This window comes from Chionomys nivalis, chromosome 20, assembly GCF_950005125.1.
Source record: "Chionomys nivalis chromosome 20, mChiNiv1.1, whole genome shotgun sequence".
NCBI lineage: Eukaryota > Metazoa > Chordata > Mammalia > Rodentia > Cricetidae > Chionomys > Chionomys nivalis.
Window position 1 is genome coordinate 6,516,230 of NC_080105.1, and position 27,875 is coordinate 6,544,104.

Consider the following 27,875-nt stretch of genomic DNA (forward strand, 5'->3'; position numbering starts at 1 on the left):
AGAGAAACCCTGTCTCGACAAACCAAAAAGTCCTTCTGAAAGATGTCCTGCTCCAGCTATGAGTAGTGAGTCCCTTGGTTGTACACGGAGCGAGGTGGAAGCTCAGGAAGGAGCTGGGTAAGCAATGACCCACTACCACTGTATACAGGCTGCTTTAAGCCTGACAGCTTGAGTATTAACCCAGAAAACAGGTGCATATGAGACGCAGCAAGAGACAGAGGTGCCATTGTGTCCCTGTGGCCACAGCTTCTCAGGAGGTCAAGCAGGAGGACTGTCTGACCCTAAGAATTTCCAAACAGCCTGGACAACATAGTAAGACTGTTTCAAAACAAACAACAACAAACCTTGGGGTCACAGAGATGGCTCAATAGCTGTGTACGCATGAGGACCCAAGTTCAGATCCCCAACAACCAAATAAAGAGCTAGGTGTAACAATGAGTGTCTAACCCCAGTGCTACAGGAGGTGGCAACTGGAGGATGGCTGGAGCTTGCTGGCCAGCAGCCTAATTCCAGGTTCCGTGAGAGACGCTGTCTCAAGGGAATAAGATGGAGAGTGATAGACAGGACAGCTGATGTCCTCCTCTGGCCTGTACATTCCCATATATACCACATACTCATATAATACACTCATACATATGTAAACACACACACAAAACACCCAAACCCAAACACCATCGATGGGGCTGAAAAGATGGCTCAGTAGTTGAGAGCGCTTACTGTACAACTATGACAATCCCAATACCCACAGATAAGCTGGGTTTGTTGTGTGCAGCACTATCTCTGTGCATGTAAATATATCTGGTACGTGTTCATATGTGCCTAAATGGGGAGGCCAAAGGATGCCGGGTGTCTTATCCTGTCACTCTTCACCTTTACTCCTTGAGACCATCTCATTCACTGAACCTGGAGATAGGCTGGTGTTGGTGGCCATGTCAGAGGAGTAGCAGATGGGAATTGACTTCAGGGGATTGGCCCACCAGGAAACAAAACCCTGATGGGTAAATCTTGGATAGACAATGTCCCTGAGAGCTTAGGCCCCAGAATGTTTCTTGCTGCTGCTGTGTCTTTGCATGTTTGCCGCCGCTATTTTTCTCTGGTGTCTGGGCATAGGGAGCGCGCCAGTGCCTTTAATGAAGTATGATCTTCTCTTGGAAATATACGTTCTACTGGGAATTTTTACCTGTAGATTATTATAAAGATGATTTCCTCTAAAGCGGTACTGTTTAACTGAAGCAATGATTTTATACAATAATAGTGTTAGTTTAAATAGAATTTTGATTATTGAGAGTTTTTAATAAATATAGTAAGAGATTGGGCTGGAGAGATGGCTCAGAGGTAAAGAGCACTGGCTGCTCTTCCAGAGGTCCTGAGTTCAATTCCCAGCAACCACATGGTGGCTCACAACCATCTGTACTGAGATCTGGCGCCCTGCTCTGGCGTGCGGGCATACATCAAGGCAGAATGTTGTATACATAATAAATAAATCTTAAAAAAAAAAAAAGAAAAAAAAATATAGTAAGAGATTATGATAGAGTAGAAAAATTAGCATAGGTAAACGTAGGATAAAATGTTGCCCCTGTCTATGATAAAACAGAAGCTGCAGAGGATAAAAAAAAATTAGCATAGGTAAACGTAGGATAAAATGTTGCCCCTGTCTATGATAAAACAGAAGCTGCAGAGGATAAAAAAAAAAAAAGAAGAGCTGGGCAGCAGTGGCACACACTTTTAATCCCAACACTGGGAAAGCAGAGGCAGGTGGATCTCAGTGAGTTAGAGGCCAGCCTGGTCTATAAAGCAAGTTCTAGGACAGCCAGGGCTACACAAGGAAACCGTGGCTCTAAAACAAAAACAAAAACCAAACAAACAAAAATCCCAACCCAATCAAATAAAAAAATTAACTGATTTGTGAAAGCAAGCGTGCCTATCTGGAGCTGGTGGCAGTTAGAAGAAAGCTTGAGGGTGTTTGTCTTCTCCCTCTACCGTGTGGTCCACAGGACCTGAGTTTAGGTTTATTTTATGTCTACATGTGTGTCTGGGGACTACTTGTATATCTGATACCCATGGAGTTACAGTTGTGAGCAACCATGTGAGCAGCCAGTGCTCTTAACTGCTGAGCCATCTCTCCAGTATCCCCTCTTGTTTTCTGAGTCAAGCTCTTGCCATGCAGTACCCATGCTAGCCTCAAGCTTGTAGCCATCCTGTCTCTCTTGGCTCTCAGGCTAGGGTGACAGGCCTGTGCCACCATGCCAAGGTCAAGGAGCACTGAGTGTTTGTTGTAGGGATGGGGTACACTAGCTAAAGCAGCCGGGCAATTCTGGTGGGCCACAGTCTATGGCTGCCAAAGACACATGTCCAGCTCTGCTTCAAAAACCTTTACTACAAAGCAGTGAAAGCCCCTGCGGACAAAGCAGGGTAATTTACACATGGTGTTACTTGATGTAGTGAGAGCTACAGTAACTCAGGTAAGTAGTGACACTATGTCTCCCCGCATATGGGGAAGCTGACGCAGGGAATTGAAAACTTAAGGCTAGTTAGCCTAGACTACATATCAAGACCACATTTTTTTTTTTTCGAGGCAGGGTTTCTCTGTAGTTTTGGAGCCTGTCTCTTGTAGACTAGGCTGGCCTCAAATGCACAGATCACCTGCCTCTGTCTTCCAAGTGCTGGGATTAAAGGCGTGTGCCGCCGCTACCCGGCTACAAGACCCCAACTTTAAAAAAAAAAAAAAGACAAATGAGGGGCTACAGAAGTTAGCAGTGCTTGGTGGTACTCATGAGGACTGGAGTTCGGATCCCAGCACCCAAGCAACAAGCCGATCTCCTCACATACCTGTAACCCCAGTTCAATGACCTGATACCAGCTTCTGGCTTCTGTTCTCATATACTCAAACTTATGGACATGTACAAACAAAAACTTAAATCTTTCTGGGTGGAGCCTGTGCACACCTTTAAATCCAGCACAGAGGCAGGTGGATCTCTCCGAATTTGAGACCACCTGGTTACACAGCAAGTTCCAGGTCATTTAGGGCCACATAAAGGACTAAAAAAACCAAACAAATAAAAAAATCATGCAGGTAGTGGTGGCACACACCTTTAATCAGGGGAGGCAGAGGCAGGTGGATCTCTGCATTCCAGGCCAGCCTGGTCTTCAAAGAGAATTGTAAGACAGTCAGGACTAGACAGAGAAATCCTGTCTTGAAAAACTCAAAACAACAACAAACCAAAACCAACCTAAAAAGAGATCATGGCAGGTAGCCACACCCTCAGGTTAGTGTGTCTGCTGTTGCAGTGCCTTGGTCCCTGCCTGGAGAGGGGATCCCAAGGTCTTAGACCCTTCTTCCGACACCCATAGTACCTGGTTCTTGCTACCTTCATTTCCCCTTTAGCATTAGGGAATGGGAAGAAAAATGCATTCAGACTGCACTGGAAAAATTTCTTCTTAGAAGTGGTCATGGCCACTCATCTGTGTTGGGACATCTACTGCCTGGTACAATGAGGGCTCCATAAAGGGGAGGGCAGGGCTGACATTCCCTGGGCTAGAGGTAATGTCAGAGGAGAGAAAAGATGGGTGCCATGTCCTCTGATGCCTGGGAAGGCTGGGTGTGACAGCATGCAGCTGGGAGCAAAGGAGGAAGGGAGAGGGAAACCAAGTAGGTTCCATCCCTTCCTCTGGCCAACACCAGAGCTGTTGATGACTCTGAATCAGGTGAGAGGCATCAGCGCCAGCTGGAAAGACTTGGCTGGTCCTTGACAGCCCTCAGTATTCTAACCACCTTTCCCACACCCTGGGCACAGGATGACTAAGTCTTGATGTCCTGTTTTCTCTGCCTTCAGTGACACCTAGTGACATGGTACTTCAGAACATGGCATCCTAGCCTTGATCCTATGGTGAAAGGGGGTGGTGCGCTGCTCCTAGTGAGGGCCAGCCAGTTTTCCATCTGACTCAGTGGGCACTGTATTCATCTAGCATGCACAAAGCCCTAGGCTCCATCCAGAACCTCAGAAAGCAGGGGAGGTGGTACACACCTGTCATCTTGGCACTCAACAGTGGAGGCAGAAAAATCAGAAGTTCAAGGCCAGTCTGAGCTACACATGAGGCTCTGCCTCAAAACCAAGGGTAAATATTGGGTCCTTGACTTCAAGTCTCAGCATTTTTAAAAAAGTGTATAAAAACTTCAAAGAGAGGAGCTGGAGTGATGGCTTAGCAATAAAGAGCACATGCTGCTCTTGCAAAGAACATAAGTTCTGTTCCCAGCACCCATGTTGTGCAGCACATAACTGCTATATATAACTTCAGCTCTAAGGAATCGGGCACCTTCATCTGACCTCTACCAGTTCCTGTACGTATATAGTGTACATACTCAGGCATATGTATGTATGTATATGTGTAATTATGTATATATACAAATGTTAAAATACATACATATATATATACATAATTATATATTTTTTAAATATCAAAGAGATGGTCTAGATGGACAACATCTGTTACCTTGCAACAATGAGGACCAGTGTTTGATCTCAGGTCTGATATAAAATGCCACCTATGATGGATGATGCATGCACACACTACAACAGGAAGGTGGTCATCCTGTCTAGCCTAACTAGTGAACTTCAGGTTCAGTGAGACCCTGTCTCAAAGGTGGTGGACAGTCTTCCTGAGAAACATCTGAGGCTGTCTTCTAGCCTTCATACACACACATGCCCTGGTACTCACGTATACACCCACCCACATACATACACACACAATGAATATAAATACTGTAATTTGGCAGTGATGATGTTGTTTAAAAAAAAAAAAAAGAAAGAAAGTAATCTTTACCTTGGCTCAGAGTGCTTGCAGCCCACGGCTGAGATGTGGTTTTCTGTTCTCGGGGCTCTGCGGGCACAGCCTTCTTGACCTGGAGAGGATAGCCGCTGGCTATGAGCCAGGCCTTCAGGTGGTCTATGTACTCCCTTCCAAACAAAGTGGAGTCCTCAAAGTTTGGGAAGGAAGCAGGAGAGGGAGCAATGTCCTGGAGGCCCACAGCTTCTAAGATCTTCTCCTGCCTGAAGGACGAGGCCAAGGAGAAGGTCTGGCCTAAGAGTGCCAGGGACTTCCTACACAGAGAGTTGGTGGTCTCCAGGGCCACAGCCAGGTCCAGTGGGCTAGTGAGGGTCTTCATTTTGATGCTCAGCTCATAGGCATTACAGGCCATGAGCAAGGGTGTGACGCCCTTCAGCAGCCTGTCCTGGAGCCGCATGATGTACTTGTCGAAGGGCTTGATGATCTCAAAGAAGCAGTTTTTGGTCTTCACAGCACCTTTGTCTAAAAGCATGTTTAAAAACTCATTATCGACTCGGGGTGTCTTCAGAGCAGAGTGCTTTAAAAACTTGATAGTAAAAAAGCAGAAATCTCTGTGCTCTGGTTTCAGGGAGCATTTGAAGGAGGCCAGCATCTTGGCACAGGTCTCAGTTTCCAATTCAAAGAGAGTCTGGAAGAGCTGGGAGAACTTGAGGTCATCCTTGATGGTGTGGAACCCTGCCCACTTGATGATCTCTATGCCAAACCTTGAGAACACATCTGCCTTGTCCATGGCATCAAAGCCCAGCTTCCTTCTGGGGAAGCTCAGGGTCCTCAGGTCCAGGCCCAAAGGGATCTTCAGAGCAGTGAACTGGATTTCATCCAGCCCTGGATTTGTTCCAAGGGTCACATCAGGACTTGAGGTGGCTTTCTGGATTTGGTTAGTGCCCTGAGGTTTGGAAGTAAGACGACTGACAACAGGCATTTTCTTCGTGGTCATGCTTTTCAGCGTGATAAGCTTCCCGACACCCTTTGCTGCAAGCACACCTTGAGTGTTCCCCTTTCCTAAGAGAGTGACTTCCTGGTCAGCCATGTTTAGAGACCGGCCTCTGGCCAGGACTTGCCCACTGCCTCTAGACACAGAGTCCACCTCCCCACGATGGTCCAGGTCATAATCCCGACTCTCCTTCTCCAACCGTCTGGAGGAGGCCAAGTCCCCCAACACTGAAGACCCAAAACCATACTCCTGTGACCAGGAGGATTCTTGAGAAACTGGGTGGCCCAAGTCTTGCTCCCAAGAGCCACGGAGTGCAAGCTTCCAGTCCTGAGAAGAAAAATGTCCCAGTTTCCGGTGGCTAAAACTCTGGTCTCGGGAGTCAGTGTGGGCCACTTCCAGATCCCGACCACATTCTTTGCGAAGATAGCTGTCCTCACCGATGGACTGGTTGCTGGATCTGAAGGAGGGTCCCACCAACATGTCACCTCTCACGCCCTCTCTCCCCAGGTCTAATGAGTACACTCCAGATCCACTGGTAGAGAACCTCCTGTCACTGTGAGCGTCCTCATAGACGTCTGCTCTGGCTCTTGAGCCTGTCCTGATGAGATCTGAAACAGATGGTCACAAACAGAAGGCACTTGAGAGTATGGGCCGCACGGGAATAGCCCACACACCAGTCAACACAAGTACTTTATACTCCCAAGTGTGAGGCGCAAACTCCGTCTGCTGGCAACACTGTTTAAAATGGGTGAAGTGGCATCAGGATGGCTCAGAGAATAAAGTGCTTGACATGCAAGTTATGAGGACATGAGACCAGAGCCCCAGAACCCATAGGAAAAGCAAGCAGGCATGCTTGCCTATAACCCCCATCCATGCTTAGGAGGTGGAGACACGGGATCCCAAAGGCAAGCTGACCAGCTATAGAGGCTGAAATTAGTGACTCCAAGTTCAGCAAGAGACCCAGCTTCAGTAAAGTGAAGAGTGAGTGCCTGGGGAAGACACCTGTACACACTATGCACACAGGCACCACACACACACACACAGAACAATAAAGAAAGTATGTGTGGTGCCACCTCTAGCTCTCTACTGGCCAGTCCACACTGACCCACTGAGAACTGCAGCCAGGCATTCAACCAAGTAAGAGTAAAAGTACCTGGAAAACTTGCACCTGCACTCCCTGTGTGCCTTTCCAGCATTCTCCCTTACACAACAGCATGGAGCACTGCAGTCACAATGCTCACAGAGCTTAGCTGCATGGGGGGAATGGGGGGCCCAAAATGCAGACACCACCATGCCATTACATACAAAGGGAAAGCATCTTCCAAGGTTGCACTATATAGTGCCCACATCCTATGGGCACTGAGGGGTGATCACACTTAACAAGACAGTTCTGTAAGCACCAGGTTTGTGCTTGCCCTTGTGGTCATCAGCCAAGGCAGAACAGTGGGTGACCCCACAGGCACACATTATCATTAGACACAAGACTCCCAAACTCATTATCAGCCACCACCTCCACCATCACACCACCTACCCTTAGAGAAGGGGCTTGGTTTCTATGCAGCCTGGATCTTTTGCCACGCCCAGCCCACTTCAGGGTCTCCACTTCTGTCCCAGAAGTTTTATAGAGACTTGGTGTGGGAAGTCCTTCTGTATATGTGTTGCTTTTATTGGTTAATAAAGAAGCTGCTTTCGGCCAATGGCTTAACAGAATATAGCCAGGCTGGAAGAGATATATATAGAGAAGTAGGTGGAAGTGAGGGAGAAGCCATGTAGCCGCTATAAGAGACAGACGCCTCCACTGGAGCCCACCAAAATTTTGCCAGTAGGCTACAACCTCATGGTAATGCACAGATTAATGAGGATGGGTTAGTTTAGGATATAAGAGCTAGCTAGGCTTTTCCTCTGCTGCCGCCAAGGTGCTCAATCCTTCTGAAGAAGCTAAGGCTGTGTTGGGGTGAGGCCCTCACTTCATCCAGTGACTAGCACCATGCCACCAGTTTGTAACATGGCCTTCATCTCTGAGCTCGCCTGCATCTACTCCACCTTCATCCTCCACGATGAAGAGGTGACGGTCACGGAGGATAAGATCAATGCCCGCATTAAAGCAGCTGGTGTCAATGTTGAACCTTTCTGGCCTGGCTTGTTTGCAAAGGCCCCGGTCAGTGTCAACACTGGGAGCCTTATCTGTTACTAGGGGCTGGTGGGCCTGCTCCAGCAGCTGGAGCGGCACCAGTAGGTGGTCCTGCCCTTTCCACTGCTGCTGTCCCAGCTGAGTAGAAGAAAGTGAAAGCAAAGACGAATCCAAGGCGTCTGATGACAACATGGGCTTTGGTCTTTTTGACTAAGCATTTTGATACGATGTCTAATAAAAGGATGACCCATTTAAAAAAAAAAAAGAGCTAGCTAGAAATACGCTTAAGCTATCAGCTAGGCAGTATTGCAATTAATATAGTTTCTGTGTGGTTATTTCAAGTCTGAGTGGCAGTAACAAACAAGCAGCCTCCACCAACAGAGGCTGCCACTTTCACAGCCTTCTGGGGGACTTCACGTCTCACACTGCCACTGGGAGGCAGCACCCTGTGCCACACCCACCACAGTTGAGCAAGAAACAACATAGTCCCTGACCCCAATGTGGCAGAAAGGTCTGAGAGGCCATTAACTCTGTCTCTGTGGCTGAGCCAGAGACAGAGCAGGTAGGAGTAGAAGAAGCCACACTAAGTGGGGCTACAGTAGAGAGTGGAGTGTCATCCAGAATGGGAGGGTTGCATAGACATTGTTGTAGTTCTTACACAGAAATACTGCAAGAAACTGCCTACAGAAGCCATCTTTAGCAGTAGCAGGCCTTGGCAGCTTTCTCAGTTGGATTTTTAAACAAATTCTATAACAAAGGAAAAAAAAATCTGACAAAAAGGGACCCAGGTCTGGTAACAAACACCCAGAAGGCCAGCATTCAGGAGATGAGGGAGAACTCAGAGCTCAAGGTTAGCCTGGGCCACACAGTGAGTTTGATGCCAGTCTGGGTTACAGAATGAGGCTGTGGCGGGGAGTAGCTGGGGAGATGGGACCAAAGCACTTGTTGCACAAGCAAAAACTGAGTTGTGTTCCGGGACCCATATTAACATATCAGTACAAGTTCATGCCCCAGGACCCACATTAACACGGCAGTACTAATCTATAAAGACTGAGGCTGGGCTGGGGAGGCTGGATCTGGGGCCCACTGGCTAGCTAATCTAGCCGTATCAGTAAGCTCCAAGTGTCTCAAAAAGCAACACAAGGTTAGAGAGATGGCTCAGTGGCTGCTTTTGCAGAGGACCTGAGTTCAGTTCCCAGAACCCATATTATGCAGCTGACAACTGCCTGCAACTCCAGCTCACGAAAGCTGATGCTCTCTCTGACACTCAGAGTGACTCACGTGTCCTTTAGGTGTACATACCTACACACATGTGATTAAAAACAAGATATTTAGAAAGCAAAATAATGTAAGTGATTAAGACACAAGATGTCAACCTTTGGTCACCATACACATGCCTGTGTACCCACACATGAAAACATAAAAATGTGAACACATGCACACAATACTCCCCCTCCCCCCAAAAAAAGGGCAAGAAAAGAGACAGGTACCAAGAAGTATAATAATGAAGAAAACACAAATATCCCCACTCCTGGGCAAATACAAGAAGCAAGTACCTACTATGTATATGCGGCACTGCCATTACTGAAGGAAGGAGATGGTCAGTGGCAGAGCTCTTCTTTAGCACGTTTCTGGCCCTGGGTTTCCCTAAGTGTGGGAAAACAACACACACATACCCACCACACCACCCCCATGCATATACACACACACACACACTGGAGGAAGCTGGGTGCCAAGGCAACCTAATGGGTAGGAACATAGTGGGAAATGCCACCCTCAGACTCTCAGAAGTGGCAGCACCTGGTGTTAAAGGGCTGCTGCTAAGGGAAGTGTGTGTGTGTGTGTGTGTGTGTGTGTTGGGGGGGTAGACATGGTTCCATCAGCAAGAAACAAACTGAAACCCCTTGGGCAGGAATGGTAGTTGCATCCTACATTTCCCACGCCCTGGTTTTACTCTAGAGAACTAATCAAGCTAAAAGAATTTTTTTTTTTGAAAGAACAACAGATCTTAATGTTTTCAGTTTATGATTTATACTAGACTACATCTGTAACAATCCATGAGATACGGTTTAGACATGCCTACAAGAACTAAACTTTCAGGCTGGGCGGTGGTGGCGCATACCTTTAATCCCAGCACTTGGGAGGCAGAGGCAGGTGGATCTCTGTGAGTTCGAGACCAGCCTGGTCTACAAGAGCTAGTTCCAGGACAGGCTCCAAAACCACAGAGAAACCCTGTCTCGAAAACCAAAAAAAAAAAAAAAAAAAAAAAAAAAAGAACTAAACTTTCAATCCCAACCAGTTTGCTGGAGGCTGACAGCTGTTGAGATGGCTCAGTGAGTAAAGGCACTTACCACAAACTTGACTGACAACTGAGTTCCATCCCTGGAATCCACATGGTGGAAGGAGAGAATGCCCTCTACAAGCTGTCCTGAGCTCTGCATGTGTACACACACACTCACAGGGACCCTTCTGTAGAGACTAGGGTGCAGCCAGTGGCAGACTATGTGCTTTAGCATGTGTAAGGCCTGGGTCAAATTCTTCTTTCAGGGATGGGTGTCTGGCTGACACGCTCTACCTTCTGCACACTGAACTAGCCAGCAGGTGGGCCACAAGAAAATGTGACCTGACAAATTCAGCAAGGATTAGAGGAGCTCGGCTAGCACCCAGAGCATTATAATTCAATGTGGCCCACCTGCGCACCTTAACTCACCTTGAGCTTTAAGTTGGAGAGCTTCACTGACAGCCTCAGAATCCCCATACCGTTTAGATTTTTCCTGTAACACTGTGTCCAGTGATTCCTGTGCCATCCGCCTTGCTGCCATGTTTCTCTCTCCTACAGCAAGAGAAGTCACACAAATCAAGACAGTTTGCCCCAGAACAAAACCACTACGAAAGAAAGAAAGAAAGAAAGAAAGAAAGAAAGAAAGAAAGAAAGAAAGAAAGAAAGAAGCCGGGCAGTGGTGGCACATGCCTTTAATCCCAGCATTCGGGAGGCAGAGGCAGGTGGATTTCTGTAAGTTTGAGGCCAGCCTGGTCTACAAGAGCTAGTTCCAGGACAGACTCCAAAGCTACAGAGAAACCTGTCTTGAAAAACTAAAAGAAAGAAAAGAGTAACAGAACTGGAAGAACGACCTAGAAAAAAGTTTTTGGGAAAAGTATGAACCCCATGACTTCAGTTTGGAGGAACTTTCCAGAGCTCACTTCACCCTGAGAGCTCGCTGGATGAGTAAATGATATTCTCACAAGGAGACCATATGCTAGCAACTGTCCACTCTGAGCTAGTCTCAGTGGACACGCTCTTTTGGTTTTTTCAACAACACCCCAAGAACTGAGTTCTTTATAGCAGACCTGAGACATTCCAGCACAGGAATTGGATGGTGGTGCGCAGGCTGGTGAGGCAGAGACAATGGGATTTCTGAGGCCAGGCAAGTCTACACAGTGAGAAGCCCAATAAGGACTAAGGGACTGGAATCATGGCTCAGTAGTTAAGAGAGTGTACCCACATTGGGCAGCAAACAACTACATACAACTCCAGTTCCAGGGGATCTGACAACCTCTTTTGGCGTCTAGTGGTACCACTTCCTAGCCCCAAAAATAAAATCTTTTTTTTTTTAAATATTTATTTATTTATTATGTATACAATATTCTGTCTCTATGTGTTTGCAGACCAGAAGAGGGCAGCAGACCTCGTTACAGATGGTTGTGAGCCACCATGTGGTTGCTGGGAATTGAACTCATGACCTTTGGAAGAGCAGGCAATGCTCTTAACCACTGAGCCATCTCTCCAGCCCCCAAAAATAAAATCTTAAAAAAAGAAAGGGTGTGAGGGCTGAGACGGCCTAGTGAGGGCCAAGCCTGACGAGCTTGAGTGCAGGCTGGCGTCTGTCATCTTCCTGCCATGTACCCTGAAATACAAACAATTAAGAATAAAAGTGGGACACAGGGACATGTGCCTGCACTCCCAGTGCTGCGGAAGAGGAGCAAGGAGGACCCTTGGAGTTTGGTGGTCAGTCAGACTAACCAATTCATAACCAGGTATCAATTTTTGCCCCTGCCCCATGATAGAACCTAATGGGGGCTAAGCAACAGGATTTCATTTTTTTTTTTTTTTTTTTTTTGGTTTTTCGAGACAGGGTTTCTCTGTGGCTTTGGAGTCTGTCCTGAAACTAGCTCTTGTAGACCAGGCTGGTCTTGAACTCACAGAGATCCGCCTGCCTCTGCCTCCCAAGTGCTGGGATTAAAGGCGTGCGCCACCACCGCCCGGCTAGGATTTCAATTTTAAAGCATGCACTATACAGCAAAACCCAGTTTTGTGTGTGCATGTGTTTTTGTTGTTTTGCTACCACTTGAGAGTAGTCTATCCTGGCACTAGCAATGAACTCTGACCCTCCCGTTTCTGCCTTCCAAGTGCTAGAATTACTGATGTGCACTGCTGTGGAGACCCTGTCTTCTTATTTTTATTTATTTTCTTACTTTTTTTTTTTTTGGTTGCAGGGTAGAGTAGAAGGGATCCAGATATGATCTACCCACATATTTCGATTGCTTCAGACTTAACATGCAGACTAGGCTGGCATCGAAAGTACACTGCTCCTCCCTGTCTCTGCCTTCTGAGCGCTGGAATTCCAGGTGTGAGCTATCACACTCAATTTGAGACCCTGCCTTTACAAAAGGGGGGAGGAACGCTGGGAGGGGAAAAAAAGCGAGCCAACCAAAGTCAGGCACCTTGGTCTTGAACCTGACCAACAGGGCACTCACTGGGAACGAGGACACATTCTATAAGTAGGAAAAAACTAGGAAGCATTTGTATCAGTAACAGCCTGCATCATGACACTTCCAAATTCAAGAGGCAAATCGGCCTTCTGGTCATTTCTACAGCGATCACCCAGATTCCCCACGCCCCATGAAAACGAAGGAGGCGGCCCTTGTTTTCGGTCAGTTACGGGCAGGGTCTCCGGGTCAGGTGGTCCTGACATCTGCACCTCCGTTTCCCACCTACGGGACGGGCAGCTGGAGGCCCGGCGCGAAGCCCATTCGCCGCGACGCCCAGCTCGCCCGGCCGGCTGCGAGCTCCAGCGGAATGAATGAACGCGAGCAGGGACGGAGGAACGCGCCGGCCCCGGGGCCACCCGGAGTCCTCCCCACCCCAGGACCCGCCCTCCCTGGTGGCCAGGGCCCGGGCCTCACCCCGAGCGGTGCCGCCCCCGCCGCCGCCTCAGGCTCCGTACCCGCCGCCTCGCGAGGCGGGGAGATGCAAATGAGCCAACGGATTCCGCAGCGCCGAGTTGCGCCTGCGCAACCGCCTCCTCGCCTTGGTGCGCAAGCGCTGGCCGCCACCGCCTAGGCCCTTATGCGCAGGCGTTGACAGCAGCCATCTTGGCTCTCTCGCGCACGCGCGCTGCTCGCTTCTCAGGACGGATTCTACCGAGGTGAAAACTATCTCTATTGAGGGGAAACGATAACTAGAAGCAGCGCGAAAAAGGCAGCGAGGGCTCCAGACCCACGCGTACTCTGTGGCTCCCTTCCCTTTACCTGTGCTCGCGGTCGTCCTTGTTGCCCCGAAGGGAGCTCCTCGGCTGAGGGAGGACGGAGGCGAGGCAGCGCCTCTGCGCTTGCGCGCGTACGGTGGCCGGAAGGAGCCAAAGGCGGAGCCTCGGGTGACACCCGCGAGCCCCACCCTTTCACCCCCACGTAGCTGCGTAGACCCGGTGAGGAACGCCGGCCCGCTAGTCCTGCGGTGGGCGGAGAGGGAAGTGGGCGTCCCGGGGTCGGGCTGGTGGTGTCTGCGCGACCCTCGGGGACTTGGATTGGTGGAAGGAGAGGATTGTACTAAAGATTCTTGGGAACGAAATGTTTCGCTTCTCGGGTTCACGTTCTTTTCATTCATTTTATTCTCGTGCTACTGCTGTGTGCTGGGCACCTGCTGCGTGTCCAGCTGCATTCTAGGCAGTGGAGCAAGGAGGACAGGACGTGCAAGACAGTATGGCTCTGGGTTCGGGGGACGCAGGTCCTGATGTGGATATAATGGTGATGGAGCAAGCGTGATTGCATCTGTCATGCTGCTCTAAGGGAGATCAGGCAGAAGGACTGCTGTGAGTTGGAGACCTGCTCGGCTACGTAGACACACTGTCTTTCACAATAAAAACGACCAAACAAAACAGCAAGAACAGGCGTTGTGGTGAGCTCGAGAATCGGGAGGCAGGACGATTCCATACCAGTTTGGGCTGCGTTACCAGACCCAGCCTCAAAAACAACAGATAAACCAGTGGCTTGTTTGTTGGAAGAGTCTGGAGGATCAGGAATTCAAGTACAGCTTTAGCTACAAAGCAAGTTAGAAAACAGTCAGGTCTACATGAAGCTCTATCTTATAATAAAAATGGAGAAAGTAATTGAATGGGAGAGAGGAGATGCTTGAACCAGGCAGTTTTTATTTACTTTTTAAAAATTATTTTATTTATTTATTTATTTATTTGAGACTGAGTCTCACTGGAATTTACAGTGGTTCATCACTTCTGCCTCCGGTGTGCTGAGATTAGGTTTGTTCATTTGTTTTTTGTTTTTCAAAACAAGATTTCTCAGTAGCCCTGGCTGTCCTGAACTCCTCTGGAGACCAGGCTGGCCTTGAACTCAGAGATTAGCCTGCCTCTGGTTTACTCGTGCTTTAGTAATAATAATAATAATTTTAAAATTATTTTAATACTAATAATCATTTGTGTTGGTATTATTAGTGTGTATGTGCATGTGCGCGCGGGTTTCAGGTGTCCTGTGCTGGAGTGGCAGGTGCGGGTGTCTGCAGAGACTGTACCCCGGTACTCACAGAGCAGCATGCCCTCTTAACCCTGAGCCTTCTCGCCAGCATCTCAGCATCTAGACGGCATCTCAAATGTTTGGGCGACAGCCTGAGTTCTTCTGCACTTCTGAAAAACTCGGCGGTGGTGGCGCACGCCTTTAATTCTAGCACTCGGGTAGGAGGCAGAGGCAGGCAGATCTCTGTGAGTTCCAGGACAGTCAGGGCTACACACACAACAAGAACAACAACAGAGGAGAGGTCAGGGTAATCTAGACAGAAGAGTGCTCTCTCGACTGTCATTGTGGCCTGGCAGACCTAATTGGCCTTTTTTTTTTTCCCTTTTATGACGCATCTCACCAGCAGACCTTTTCTTTTTGTCTTTTGGAGATAGTGTCTCATTGTGTAGCTGAGACTGGCTTCCCACTGGCCAGGACCCTTCTGTCTGCCTCCCTAGAGCTGCCATCACAGGTGTGCCCAAGTGGCATTTTCACCACGAGGGTGTTCCCTGACCAAATGTTCCTTTCCACTCAGTATGCAGAGATGGCTTCCAAGCGCATCACACAGGAAACCTTCGATGCTGCAGTGCGGGAGAACATTGAGGAGTTTGAGATGGGTGCTGAGGAGGCTGTTCGAGAGGCGGTGGAGCAGTTTGAATCACAAGGTAGGGTGGTGGGCTCGGTACTGGCTCTTAGAGGCCACAGCCCTCAGCCTGACATAACAACAGGGTGCTACTGACCCCATCCTTGCTTGTTTCCATGCATCAACAGCACCCCACTTCACCTTAGAACCACATGGAATATTGCCAGTCCTGGAGTCAGTCACAAGTCATGGAGGAGAGTGGATGGTAGGGCTACTTGTGATGGCGATGGTGGTGGTGCCGTTAGGGTTTGGAGCTCTTGAGCTACGTGAGAAGGAGCAGAGGCTCAAGATGAGTTGACCACGTGTGGATTGGTAGAGGCTGGGTTCTAGGCATGAGCACACCCCATTCCCTCTTTTCTCCACTCTCTGTCTGGCTCTCCCTGGTAACAGTGACGTCAGCCGGAAGGTAAGAGAGAGGTCTGCCTCCAGGGCACAGAAATGGGTGCCATAGTGGGCAGTCAAGTAAACATGGGAAGCCTGACTGCAGAGGCAACTAACTCACTTGCTAAAATCCTTACTGGGTTTGTCCCCAGAACCCATGTAAAAAGCCAGCCTTGATGAGGTATGTTTTTTGGGGGATTTTTGTTTTGTTTTTGGTATGGGCTTGTTTTGGTTTGGCTTAGTTTTTCGAAAAAAAGATTTCTCTATGTAGCTCTAATTGTCCTGGAACTTGCTCAATAGACTAGGCTGGCCTGGAACTCACAGAGATCCACCCACCTCTGCCTCCTGAGTGCTGAGATTTAAGTCATGCACACCACACTACACCCCCACAATGAGATGTTTGTCATCCCAGCACTGAGAGGTGGTGACAGGTGGATGCTGGGGCTTGCTGGCCAGCCATTCTAGCCTAATTGGTGAGCTCCAGGTTCCAGTGAGACCCTGTCTCAAACAGAAAGATCACAGCTGCTGAGGAATGATGCCTGAGTGTAACCTTGGGCCTCCATGACCCTTGCACAGGAACATCCTCTTATATGACCATACACACACAGACACCAACCACGACCATCCATACACACAAACACCCACCACAGACTATCCACACATACATGAATACCCCCACATAACCATCTACACATACACACGAAAATCGGCATACATGCATACATATAAACATACACAGAAACACATACACTGTCCAGCAAAACCAGCATGGTGGTACATGTCTGTGATCCCATCTCTCTTCCTTGTCTTTATTATTGTTTAGATTTGTTTTTAAAGACTGATTTATATAGCTTTTTAACTCATTATGTAGCTAAGGCTAGCTTAAACCCTGATCCTCCTGCCCCCCTTTCCCAATGCGGGATGACAAATATGCACCACTATTGCCAGCCGATCTCAGTACTTGGGAAGCTGAGGCTGGAAGAGTACTGTGAATTTAAGGTCAGCCTGGCTACATAACAAGACTTACCCCTAGCTGATGTGGTGACACATTCTCTTAATCCCAGAATTTGGGAGATATAAGATCGTAGAATCTGAGTTTGAGGCTAGCCTAGTCTATATAATGGTCCAAGGTCAACCTGATCTACATAGTAAGACTCTATCTCAAAAGCAAACGAGAAACCTCCTAAAGTGCGCGCGCGTGCGCGCACACACACACACACACACACACACACACACACACACGAAGTACCTACCACAGAAGGGATGGTTTTGGGGCCTCAGGAGGCTGAGATGCACATGGGGACCAGTAAGGGTTGAGTTTAAAGGGAGAGGCTCTGTGGGGTTCCCTCTACACCTGTCTGCCAGGCACAATCTGTCACCCCAGAGACAGCATGTGTGGCACAGCCTTAGCAGTGGCACACTTACCCCGTGTAGCCTGTGGCTGGCCTGTGCAGCCAGAGGAACCATTGGGGAGAACCCTAGAAGCCAAGTCATCAGCAGGGACCTCCTACCTGAGGGACTTGTCTTCAGCAGCCCCTCTTCCCTCTGCAGGAGTTGATCTGAGCAACATTGTGAAGGCAGCACCGAAAGCATCTGTGGACAGTCTCCAGGAGCCCACACATGATGTCCTGCAGGTAGGAGCAGCTGGCTCCCTCAGCACTGCGATGCTCTGGAGGGTCTCTTCCCCACGTCCCATATGGCAGAAATCAGGATCTGAATGTCAGTGGTCTGTCCATCCTGTGACCAGTAGAGGTCTACAGTCAAATGTCCCAAGTCCATGTGAGGGTTACCCAGCATCTAAGGAGAGCTGAGCTACTCGGAGGACATGTTTGGGAGACACAGTACATGTGTGATCTCACTTCCCACGTTCTGGGGTCAAGGGCACACAATATAGCTAGGGTCTCTGGCCAGCTTCACTTGGGTTCTAGGGGTCTGGCCTCATGTCCTTGTGCTTACACATCAAGTTTGGTCCCCAGGACATATGTGGTAGAGGAGAGCCCTGGTTCCCACGGAGCTGTCCTCTGCTCTCTGCATTCCTGTTGTGGGGTATGTGGGTATGCATGACATAAAAGTAAAATTTTTTAATGAAAAATAAAAAAAAAAGTTGAGTCCTGAAGATGTCTGTAACTCAGTGGTAGAGCACTCCTGACGATGTCTGTGACTAACTCAGTGGTAGAGCACTCCTGACGATGTCTGTAACTAACTCAGTGGTAGAGCACTCCTGACGATGTCTGTCTGTAACTCAGTGGTAGAGCACTCTTGACGATGTCTGTAACTAACTCAGTGGTAGAGCACTCCTGACGATGTCTGTGACTAACTCAGTGGTAGAGCACTCCTGACGATGTCTGTGACTCAGTGGTAGAGCACTCCTGACGATGTCTGTGACTAACTCAGTGGTAGAGCACTCCTGACGATGTCTGTAACTAACTCAGTGGTAGAGCACTCCTGACGATGTCTGTAACTCAGTGGTAGAGCACTCCTGAAGATGTCTGTAACTAACTCAGTGGTAGAGCACTCCTGAAGATGTCTGTAACTAACTCAGTGGTGGAGCACTCCTGACGATGTCTGTGACTCAGTGGTAGAGCACTCCTGACGATGTCTGTGACTAACTCAGTGGTAGAGCACTCCTGACGATGTCTGTGACTAACTCAGTGGTAGAGCACTCCTGACGATGTCTGTGACTAACTCAGTGGTAGAGCACTCCTGACGATGTCTGTGACTAACTCAGTGGTAGAGCACTCCTGACGATGTCTGTAACTAACTCAGTGGTGGAGCACTCCTGACGATGTCTGTAACTAACTCAGTGGTGGAGCACTCCTGACGATGTCTGTAACTAACTCAGTGGTGGAGCACTCCTGACGATGTCTGTAACTCAGTGGTAGAGCACTCCTGACGATGTCTGTGACTAACTCAGTGGTAGAGCACTCCTGACGATGTCTGTAACTCAGTGGTAGAGCACTCCTGACGATGTCTGTAACTCAGTGGTAGAGCACTCCTGACGATGTCTGTAACTCAGTGGTAGAGCACTCCTGACGATGTCTGTAACTAACTCAGTGGTAGAGCACTCCTGACGATGTCTGTGACTAACTCAGTGGTAGAGCACTCCTGACGATGTCTGTAACTAACTCAGTGGTAGAGCACTCCTGACGATGTCTGTAACTAACTCAGTGGTAGAGCACTCCTGACGATGTCTGTGACTAACTCAGTGGTAGAGCACTCCTGACGATGTCTGTAACTAACTCAGTGGTAGAGCACTCCTGACGATGTCTGTAACTCAGTGGTAGAGCACTCCTGAAGATGTCTGTAACTAACTCAGTGGTAGAGCACTCCTGACGATGTCTGTAACTAACTCAGTGGTAGAGCACTCCTGACGATGTCTGTAACTCAGTGGTAGAGCACTCCTGAAGATGTCTGTAACTAACTCAGTGGTAGAGCACTCCTGAAGATGTCTGTAACTAACTCAGTGGTGGAGCACTCCTGACGATGTCTGTGACTCAGTGGTAGAGCACTCCTGACGATGTCTGTGACTAACTCAGTGGTAGAGCACTCCTGACGATGTCTGTGACTCAGTGGTAGAGCACTCCTGACGATGTCTGTGACTCAGTGGTAGAGCACTCCTGACGATGTCTGTAACTCAGTGGTGGAGCACTCCTAACTATGTCTGTAACTAACTCAGTGGTAGAGCACTCCTGCTGCATGAAACCCTAGGTTCAATCCACAGTTCTTAAAACAGCGGGGCCAGAGAAGGGCTGGAGAACTGGTTCTGTGTCTAAGAAACTGGCTGCTCAGCTGGGCCGTGGTGGCGCACGCCTTTAATCCCAGCACTTGAGAGGCAGAGGCAGGCAGATCTTTGTGAGTTTGAGGCCAGCCTGGTCTACAAGAGCTAGTTCCAGGACAGGCTCCAAAGCTACAGAGAAACCCTGTCTCAAAAAACAAAATAAAACAACAACAACAACAAAAAACTGGCTGCTCTTCCAGAGGTCGCAGGTTCAGTTCCCAGCATCCACATGACAGCTCACACCCATCTGTACCTCCAATTCTACAGGCTGTGACATTCTCTTCTGCCATTGTCAGGCAATGTACATCAGGCAAAACACCCATAATACATGAGATACCATCAAAGATTTGTGTTTTTTTTAATGCGATTATTATATGGTGGCTCATATACAGGATCCCAGCAGTCAGGAAGCTGTTGCAGGAGGTTTCCTGTGAGTTCAAGGCCAACTTGTACAACATAATTTTAAGGCCTGGGCTATATATCAAGACCCTGTTTTGGGGGGTTGGAGAGATGGCTCAGAGGTTAAGAGCATTGCCTGCGCTGGGCGGTGGTGGCGCACACCTTTAATCCCTCCTTGACTGTAGGCATACATGCAGACAGAATACTGTATACGTGATAAATAAATAAATCTTTTTTTTTAAATTTATTTATTTATTATGTATACAATGTTTTTTGTCTATGTATATGCCTGAAGGCCAGAAGAGGGCACCAGATCTCATTACAGATGGTTGTGAGCCACCATGTGGTTGCTGGGAATTGAACTCAGGACCTCTGGAAGAGCAGTCAGTGCTCTTAACCTCTGAGCCATCTCTCCAGCCCCATAAATAAATCTTTTTTTTGGGGGGATTTTTTTGAGACAGGGTTTCTCTGTAGTTTTTGGTGCCTGTCCTGGAACTAGCTCTTGTAGACCAGGCTGGCCTCGAACTCCCAGAGATTCGCCTGCCTCTGCCTCCCGAGTGCTGGGATTAAAGGCGTGCACCACCACTGCCCGGCCCATAAATAAATCTTTTTTTTTTTTTTTTTTTTTTTTTTTTTTTGGTTTTTCGAGACAGGGTTTCTCTGTGGCTTTGGAGCCTGTCCTGGAACTAGCTCTGTAGACCAGGTTGGTCTTGAACTCACAGAGATCCGCCTGCCTCCCCTCCCGAGTGCTGGGATTAAAGGCGTGCGCCACCACCGCCCGGCCCATAAATAAATCTTAAAAAAAAAAAAAAGAAGAAGAAGAAGAAAAGAAAAGTGTCCTGGAACTCAATCTGTAGACCAGGCTGGTCTCAAACCCACAGAGATCTGCCTGTCTCTGCCTCCCTAGTGCTGGGATTAAAACATGGGTCACCGTCGCCTGGCTAAGATTCTGTCTTAAATTATCAGTGTAGGTATAGAAATTTCCAGATTCTGGGGCAAGGTCCCCAGAGGCTCAGAGCCTAGCAGCAGCAACTAACACTCACATTCTCTGCAGGTCCTCAACGATCTACAGGAGTCCCTGAATGGGTCTCGGCCCCAGGAGATGTCAGCCCACCTTGTCCGCTTCTGCGACCAGTGCAGGCAGCAGAAGGCCAGCCGCTACCTGGCAGCCCAGAAGGGGGCCTACCCAATCCTCCTGGCTGCCTGGCAGCTTGCTGCCACAAGCGACCAGGGCCTTCTGCTCCAGGCTCTCAATGCCCTGGCGGTACTGACTGATGGCCAGCCTGACCTTCTGGACGCCCAGGGCCAGCAGCTGCTCGTGGCCACACTGGCACAGAATGTCTCCAACACTGAACTCACCTCTTGTGGGATCCGCTGTGTGCGCCATGCCTGCCTGAAACATGAACAGAATCGACAGAGTCTGGTGAAAGCCGGAGTGTTGCCCCTGCTAACCGCTGCTATCACACAGCATGGCCAGCATGCTGATGTGGTCAGGGAGGCCTGCTGGGCCTTGCGGGTCATGACTTTCGATGATGACATCCGAGTACCCTTTGGCCATGCCCATGAGCATGCAAAGATGATTGTTCAAGAGAACAGAGGCCTGAAAGTGCTGATTGAGGCTGCCAGAGGTAGGAGGAGCCTTGATAAGAGTAGGGTGGGTGTGCTGAGAGGGTAGCCCAACCACAGAATCCTGCCTAGAATCCCCCAATGAGGGGCTGGGGTGTGTCTGGGGTGGAGCCACTGCCTGGAATTCCCCAGTGAGAGGCTGGGGGCGGGTCTTGGGGAGGTAGAGCCACTGCCTAGAATCCCCCAGTGAGGAGTTGGGGGCGTGTCTGGGGTGGAGTCACTGCCTAGAATTCTCCAGTGAGGGGTTGGGGGCGTGGCTCAGAGACCTGCCTGGATATAGGATGTCCTGGGTTCATCCTCAGTACTATAAAACAATAAAGCAAGCCGGGCGGTGGTGGTGCACGCCTTTAATCCCAGCACTCGGGAGGCAGAGGCAGGCGGATCTCTGTGAGTTCGAGACCAGCCTGGTCTACAAGAGCTAGTTCCAGGACAGGCTCCAAAACCACAGAGAAACCCTGTCTCAAAAAACAAAAAAACAAAAAAACAAAAAAAAAAAAAAAAAATAAAGCAGCCCAACACTTTGTTCTTACGTATAAATACTTTGGCACATACATGTATCCAGCTCCAGGTGGCTGCTATGAGCCAGCTGTGGGCAATCATGATGTTGATCTTCATACCTTAAATCTACTCTCTTCCAGCCTGTCCCTTTCATCCATTTGAAATGTCTGAAAGAGCTGGCTGTAGTGGCACTGTGGTGACACATATGTGTAGTTCCAGAGAGAGAGAGAGAGAGTTGAATCTGAGTCCCTCCATATCTACATAGCAAATTCTAGCCCAACCAAAGCCACATAGTCTCAAAACAACAAAGATACAAAACCCTGAGAATTGAGCCCAGAAGGTGCTAAAAAGGACCAGTTCCCCACCTGTCCCTTGGCTGTGGCTCCATGGCTAAGCCTGTGCATGGTATTCCCACTCTGAGGGACAGGAAGGCTGTGTCAGTCCCTGCTCCTGACCATCTGCAAAGCCTGCCAGCTCCTCCCATGCTGTGTGGAGCAGCTGGAGTCCCACTGGCTAGAGGCAGAGCAGGAGCAGACTTCGGAGCTTCCTCAGTGCTACGTTCAGGCCCCACCTCTAAACTGCACCCAACCCCCAAGTATAGAGAGGATGGCTCACATTCTAGTAGTCTGAAGACCCCAGGGCAGACCAGAGACTCCCAGCAACCCCCGGGAGAATCTTTGTCCACTGAGAAGCCTCAGTTCCCCACTTACCAAAATCCTTACCTGATTGGATAGGCCCTACCCACTGTACCGCACTCCTTCCTTTATTAAAGCAGATGGTGTGGTTGGTGACCACATCAATAGCTCACTTAGATCAACCTGTGTGGAGACGCTAGGGGTCCCAGGTGGTCATAGGCAGCAAATGCCACAGCGATGAAAACTGCTGACCATCACCATCGGGGGTAATCTGTAGTCTGTTTGCACCTGTTCCTCTCCAATTTGCTGCTGTGTTTACAAAAGTCATTCCCAGCAGGGCAGTGGTGGTACACACATTTAATCCCAGCACTCAGGAGAAAGAGGCCGGTGGATCTCTGAGTTTAGGTCAGTCTGGTCTACAGAGCAAGTTCCAGGACAGCCTGGGGTACACAGAGAAACCCTGTCTTAAGAAAAGTCCTTCCCAGCCTTCCCTTCACGTTGGAAGACTTATTTTGGTGGTTTGGTTTTCTTCCTTCCTTTTAGACTCTCACTATGAAGCCCTGGTACTTGCTGTGTTGTAGACCAGGCTATCCTCTGCCTCCAGAGCTGGGATTAAGGTGTGCTTAGGGAAGGTCAGGAGCAGCTCTGGCTGCTGTTTGCCTCGCTGTTACGGAGCAGTTTCTGGAGCGGCCGGCAGGGGGTGTAGCAAATCTACCAGGGGCCATTTCTCGCCTGAGCCTGTTGGATGACCCCAGCCAGCTTGGGAAGTAGACCGTACTCCGGAGACTAACAGGCTGCTTTCCACACAATTCCTTTGTCTCTGGCCCCTCCCAACTCTAACTCTTCCCTTCCTGCCTCTGCACAGCGTTCCCTGACAACCCGGGAGTCCTGAGCGAGCTCTTGAGCACCCTGTCCCGCCTGGCTGTGCGGAATGAGTTCTGCCAGGAGGTCATCGACCTTGGAGGCCTTGGTATCCTTGTGACCCTGCTGACTGACTGCAGCGACCATCAGGTGGAGCCCAAGTCTTCTTCCTCCCCCAGGGCTCCTGCCTCTGAGGCCACAGCTGACCATACTGACCCACTGAGGAGAGGGCAAGGATGAAGGTTCAGGTGTAGAAAGCCTGCCCATACTCTCAGCTCTCAGGGTTCTGGTTCCATTTGCCCCCCTCCATACTGGTGAGACTTAGAGCCTCCTACATGTTAGCCCTCTGCCACCAAGTCACACTGCAGCCCTATGTACTATAGTTTGAGACTGGTTTTGCTCTACAAAGTTCAGGCTGGTCATAACATTGCACTCCTCTTGCTTTAGTCTTCCAGGTACTGGGATGACAGACTGTATGTGTACGTGCATGCGTGCATGTGTTTAAGAGACAGACAGAAAGAGTGAGGCGGGGTCACAAGGTCTCGTGTAGTCCCAGCTGGCCTTGAATTTGATCCAAGTGTGCTACCTTGCCCAAGCTCTGTGTGGTTGGTGTGGGTGCTAGAACTCAGGGCCTTGTGCATGGGGAGCAAACACACTACCAGCTGAGCTACTGCCCAGATGCTACTTGCACATTCTCTACAGTGAGCAAGAGTAAGGAAATGGAAAATCATCCTTAGTTCAGGCTGCTCAATGGGCCACATCTCATGCCCTACCCATGAGAGGTGGATCAGGCAGGTCACCTCAAGAGCCAGCCCGTCTTCTTCCAGTCTCATGATCCTTTTGTCACAGGCCGGCCTGTAACTGGGATGACCACGTGTCCAAACAGAAACAGACGCAGAAAACTTTCCTCACCCTCACATCCAGCAAGCAGGAGGTGTGCAGCTGGCTCACATGCCAGGGTGACTTCCCCTTGTCATCCACACAGGACCTCGTGAAACAAGTGCTCAATGCCCTGAGAGCTATCGCGGGCAACGACAATGTGAAGGATGCCATTGTCCAGGCAGGCGCTACAGAGTCCATTGTGGCTGCCATGACTCGGCACCTGGCCAGCCCTCAGGTACCCACCTCAGACACATGGGCAGGACAGTGGCGGGATCTACAGGGATTGCCACCTCACTGTCAGCAAGACTAGGTGAAGGACCGCAGTGTTCCTGGTAGGCTCACCCCCCGCCCCTGGGCATCCAGCCCACCACTGCAGTGGCACACAGCTCCAGAGGCCCACTGAAGGGAGCTGCAGAATACCCAGGGCGGGGTGGCCAGGTGTGCTGACACAGGTGTGCACCTACACCCCTAGGTGTGTGAGCAAAGCTGCGCAGCACTCTGCGTGCTGGCCCTGCGCAAGCCTGAGAACAGCCGCGTCATTGTGGAGGGTGGTGGTGCGCTGGCAGCCCTGCAGGCCATGAAAGCACACCCGCAGGAGGCCGGCGTCCAGGTGAGTGAGTAGCTGTGCTCGCCACAGCCCGGTCCAGGCTCCTTCCTTGTCTCTGCGTCAGCATGTCAAGCCAGGTGTGGGAGCTGTGACCCCAGTCCTCAGGAGACTGGAGTACTGCCACAAATTGTTTGTTTGGACAGGGTCAAATGTAACCTAGACTGGCTTCCAACTTTTTTGGTTACAAGAGCAACCTTCAATTCCTGATCTTCCTGCCATCCCCTGCTGAGTGCTGTAGTGACAGGCCTGTGCTTCAACACTCATGATGGGGACAGAATCCCAAGGCCTGTTACATGCTAAGCAGGCTGATCCCCGCCCTGCTTTTCTTCTGAAACAGGCTGTAGCTCTGTAGCTGCCACAGGCCTGGCGGTCAGGGTTCTGTGTCCTTGGCCCTGAGCGTGTATTATCAGTCTGTGCCATCATGTCCGCTGTCACTCCTAAACATTGGGATCATGCACAGCATCCCCATTGTGTCGGGTGTTTGGAACCACCCAGCTGCAGGACAGTATGTGGGAAAGAGGAAACAAGGTTCTCTGCAGACCTGGCTGTGGCAGACGAGCTGTGCATCGGGGGCTTTAAGATCCATGAAGGTTCCTGAAACCGACCCAAATGGGTGACTCATTGAGAAATGCACTTTGGCGCTCCATTACCCGTGGCCTCACTGTAGGTCTCCAGGGCCTGCCTCGGGACAGTGTGTTGCTGTCCGCCCCGAGATCATAGTCTCTACCCCAGATACTGTCCTAAGTGCTCACCTAGGAGCTGTGGGAGATGGGGCTGAGAAAGTCCTGTGAGAACGTGGAGCTAGCCTGGCCTAGTCTAGCTGTCTGCCGAACGTCTGTCTCCTGTTCTGAGGAGTACACTGGGGTCAGGGAGAATCCAGCCAAGGCCTCTCCCCCTGTTCACAGCCCATCTCTCTTCCAGAAACAGGCTTGTATGCTGATCCGAAACCTGGTGTCCCGCAGCCAGGTCTTCTCCAAGCCCATCCTGGAACTGGGGGCAGAGGAGCTCATTTCACAAGCCCGGGCTGCCCACCCAGACTGTGAGGATGTAGCCAAGGCTGCATTACGAGACCTGGGCTGCCGTGTGGAGCTTCGTGAACTGTGGACAGGAAAGAGGGGTGACCTGGCACCATGACCCCAGCTCACCAAGTTCAAACCCCAGAACATGTGAGCTCTATGCCCTGCTCCTCACCCATGCCACCCAGAGCAAAAGTGTTCAGCAGGTCAGTGGTGAGAGAAGGACAGAAGCAGCCTTTGGGTCTTGTGTCCCCACAGGCAGCACTGATGACCTAAGGGCCCACCCCTTCCAGTGCCCTTTCCCGCCCACAGTTTTGCTCAGCAATTCTGGGGCAGAGGGCACATGGAACTGCAGCATTCTGTTGGAGTTTGGGGACCCTGCAAGTTGGCGTCTGACTGGGCTGCAGTCCAGGCACCACTCCAAGCTGTTGATAACTCTGCTCCTTGGGCAGGCTCCATGGGAGAGGTGCTTCTGCCAAAGTTGGTTCCCCAAGATCCAGTGGTGGGGGAGGGAAGTGACTGCTGCCCTGTTGTCCTCTGACCTCTGGATGTGCGCTAGGGTGTGCACACGCACATAATAATAATAAATGATGTGATTTAGAACTGGGCTCCTCAGCTTTTTCTTACCTATAAAATGGATCCGGAACTTCTGGTGCTGCTGGCACACTCAGGGCTTTCGGACTCATCCATTGGAGTCTGCCCGGGTCCCTGATGCTGCAGCTGCCGATGCCGGCGTAGAGGATCTCCTCACAGCTGTGACTATGGCTTCAGGGAGAACAGGCCATGGGCGCTTGAGGTTGCTGCAGGCACTAGAGGGGTTTGGGGCATAGCCTGTATTACATAGGCCACTGGGACTGGGATCCGCGTCACTTGGCCTGTGCTGGGGTGCAAAGACAGCCCAGCCCCCGCTGGGCTCTGTGGCTCTGAGCAGGTAGTCTGTTTCCACACACTGAAAGTTGTAGGCCCCCCACTTCTCTCTGAGTCTCAGTTTCCCCATACGTGAGATACACACTGTTTGTTACCATCTCCACCTCCCCAACATTCTGCAAGTCCCAGGTAGCTGAAATCACAAGTCGAAGTCGCAGCATGGTCACCAAGTTGCTCCTGAACCTGTGTGGCCCATGGGGTTCAGAGTGGCCTCAGAGCTTCCTGCCCATATTCATAGGCTTCCCTTCCCCCTCTCATAGCTCTGGACCTGTGTGCCTTTCCCAGAAGCTCTTGGTTTCCATGGGAACCAGCCATTGCTGCTGGCGGCTTTCATGTGTTGGGTGCAGTATTCTAACTCAGCCACCCAAATCTCCAAGCCTCCCCCACTGGACAGGGAGAGGCCCTGCCAGCTCAAAGGCAGACATGAACCTTGGACTAGGTAGCCCCGCCCTTCTCCACACTCAGGGGACCTGCCAGGATGTAGGTGAAGGGTCTTAGTCTCAAACTGCCTAGATTGGATGACTTAGTGTCTGGGTCGGTGATGTGTGTGACCATGGGCAGACTTCAAACCCAGGGACACCTGAGGGCTGGCCCTGGGATTCTTATCCCATCGCGTTCCCGGTCCACCCCTGGCTTCCCTTTGCTCTCTGTTCAAAGGCTTTTTGCGCCCCGCAAACCCCCACCCACCTCGCACCATTTTCCCCACAGCTTCTTGCTTATTTTCCAGCTACCCCAGCCTTCTCTCGTTGTTGTTTTAATAGTTATATTTATGTGTACATGTGTCGGGAGACGTGGAGGCCAGAAGAGGGCATTGCATCTCATTGTACAGCTCCAAGGAGCAGCCGTCACCTTGCTTATGACCTCACCCCGTCTCTCCCTTTGGCTCCACTGAGTGTCACTTGAATAACCCCAGCCTCACACTTTCAGTA

At 50.1% G+C, this 27,875-nt stretch overlaps 2 protein-coding genes and 1 pseudogene across 15 annotated transcripts in view; 2 read left to right on the forward strand and 1 right to left on the reverse strand.

The window, feature by feature from the left end:
* Positions 1-13,522, reverse strand: part of Sugp2 (SURP and G-patch domain containing 2) — a 33,243-nt gene extending 19,721 nt beyond the window's left edge. For 5 of the 7 annotated variants that reach the window (XR_009055672.1, XR_009055673.1, XM_057752232.1 and 2 more), the window contains exons 1-3: positions 13,095-13,204; positions 10,621-10,743; positions 4,822-6,387 (exon numbers count right to left, since the gene is read on the reverse strand). Coding sequence is in view for 5 of the 7 variants with exons in the window: in XM_057752232.1 (XP_057608215.1) it covers positions 4,822-6,387; positions 10,621-10,732 (1,678 nt within the window). In the remaining 2 variants the exon portion in view is untranslated. Of the gene's footprint in view, positions 1-4,821; positions 6,388-7,310; positions 7,500-10,620; positions 10,745-13,094; positions 13,205-13,439 lie in introns of those variants that run through there. The other 2 variants (XM_057752234.1, XM_057752235.1) reach the window with 2 other exon arrangements.
* On the forward strand, positions 7,785-8,124 carry LOC130862573 (60S acidic ribosomal protein P1-like; annotated as a pseudogene).
* Armc6 (armadillo repeat containing 6) lies at positions 13,276-26,584 on the forward strand. Of its 8 annotated transcripts, XM_057752243.1 has the most exons (9): positions 13,632-14,085; positions 15,229-15,358; positions 17,269-17,351; positions 20,949-21,522; positions 23,519-23,664; positions 24,500-24,631; positions 24,869-25,006; positions 25,925-26,169; positions 26,278-26,584. In XM_057752243.1, the coding sequence occupies exons 2-8, from the start codon at positions 15,238-15,240 to the stop codon at positions 26,135-26,137; spliced, it is 1,407 nt and encodes a 468-aa protein (XP_057608226.1). In that variant the 5' UTR covers positions 13,632-14,085; positions 15,229-15,237; the 3' UTR covers positions 26,138-26,169; positions 26,278-26,584. The 8 variants fall into 8 exon arrangements, with proteins under 8 accessions (XP_057608224.1, XP_057608220.1, XP_057608226.1 ...); XM_057752241.1 differs by lacking the exon at positions 13,632-14,085 and adding an exon at positions 13,276-13,336 and having other exon boundaries at positions 25,925-26,584; XM_057752237.1 differs by lacking the exon at positions 13,632-14,085 and adding an exon at positions 13,312-13,615 and having other exon boundaries at positions 25,925-26,584.
* The last annotated feature ends 1,291 nt before the right edge of the window (positions 26,585-27,875 follow it).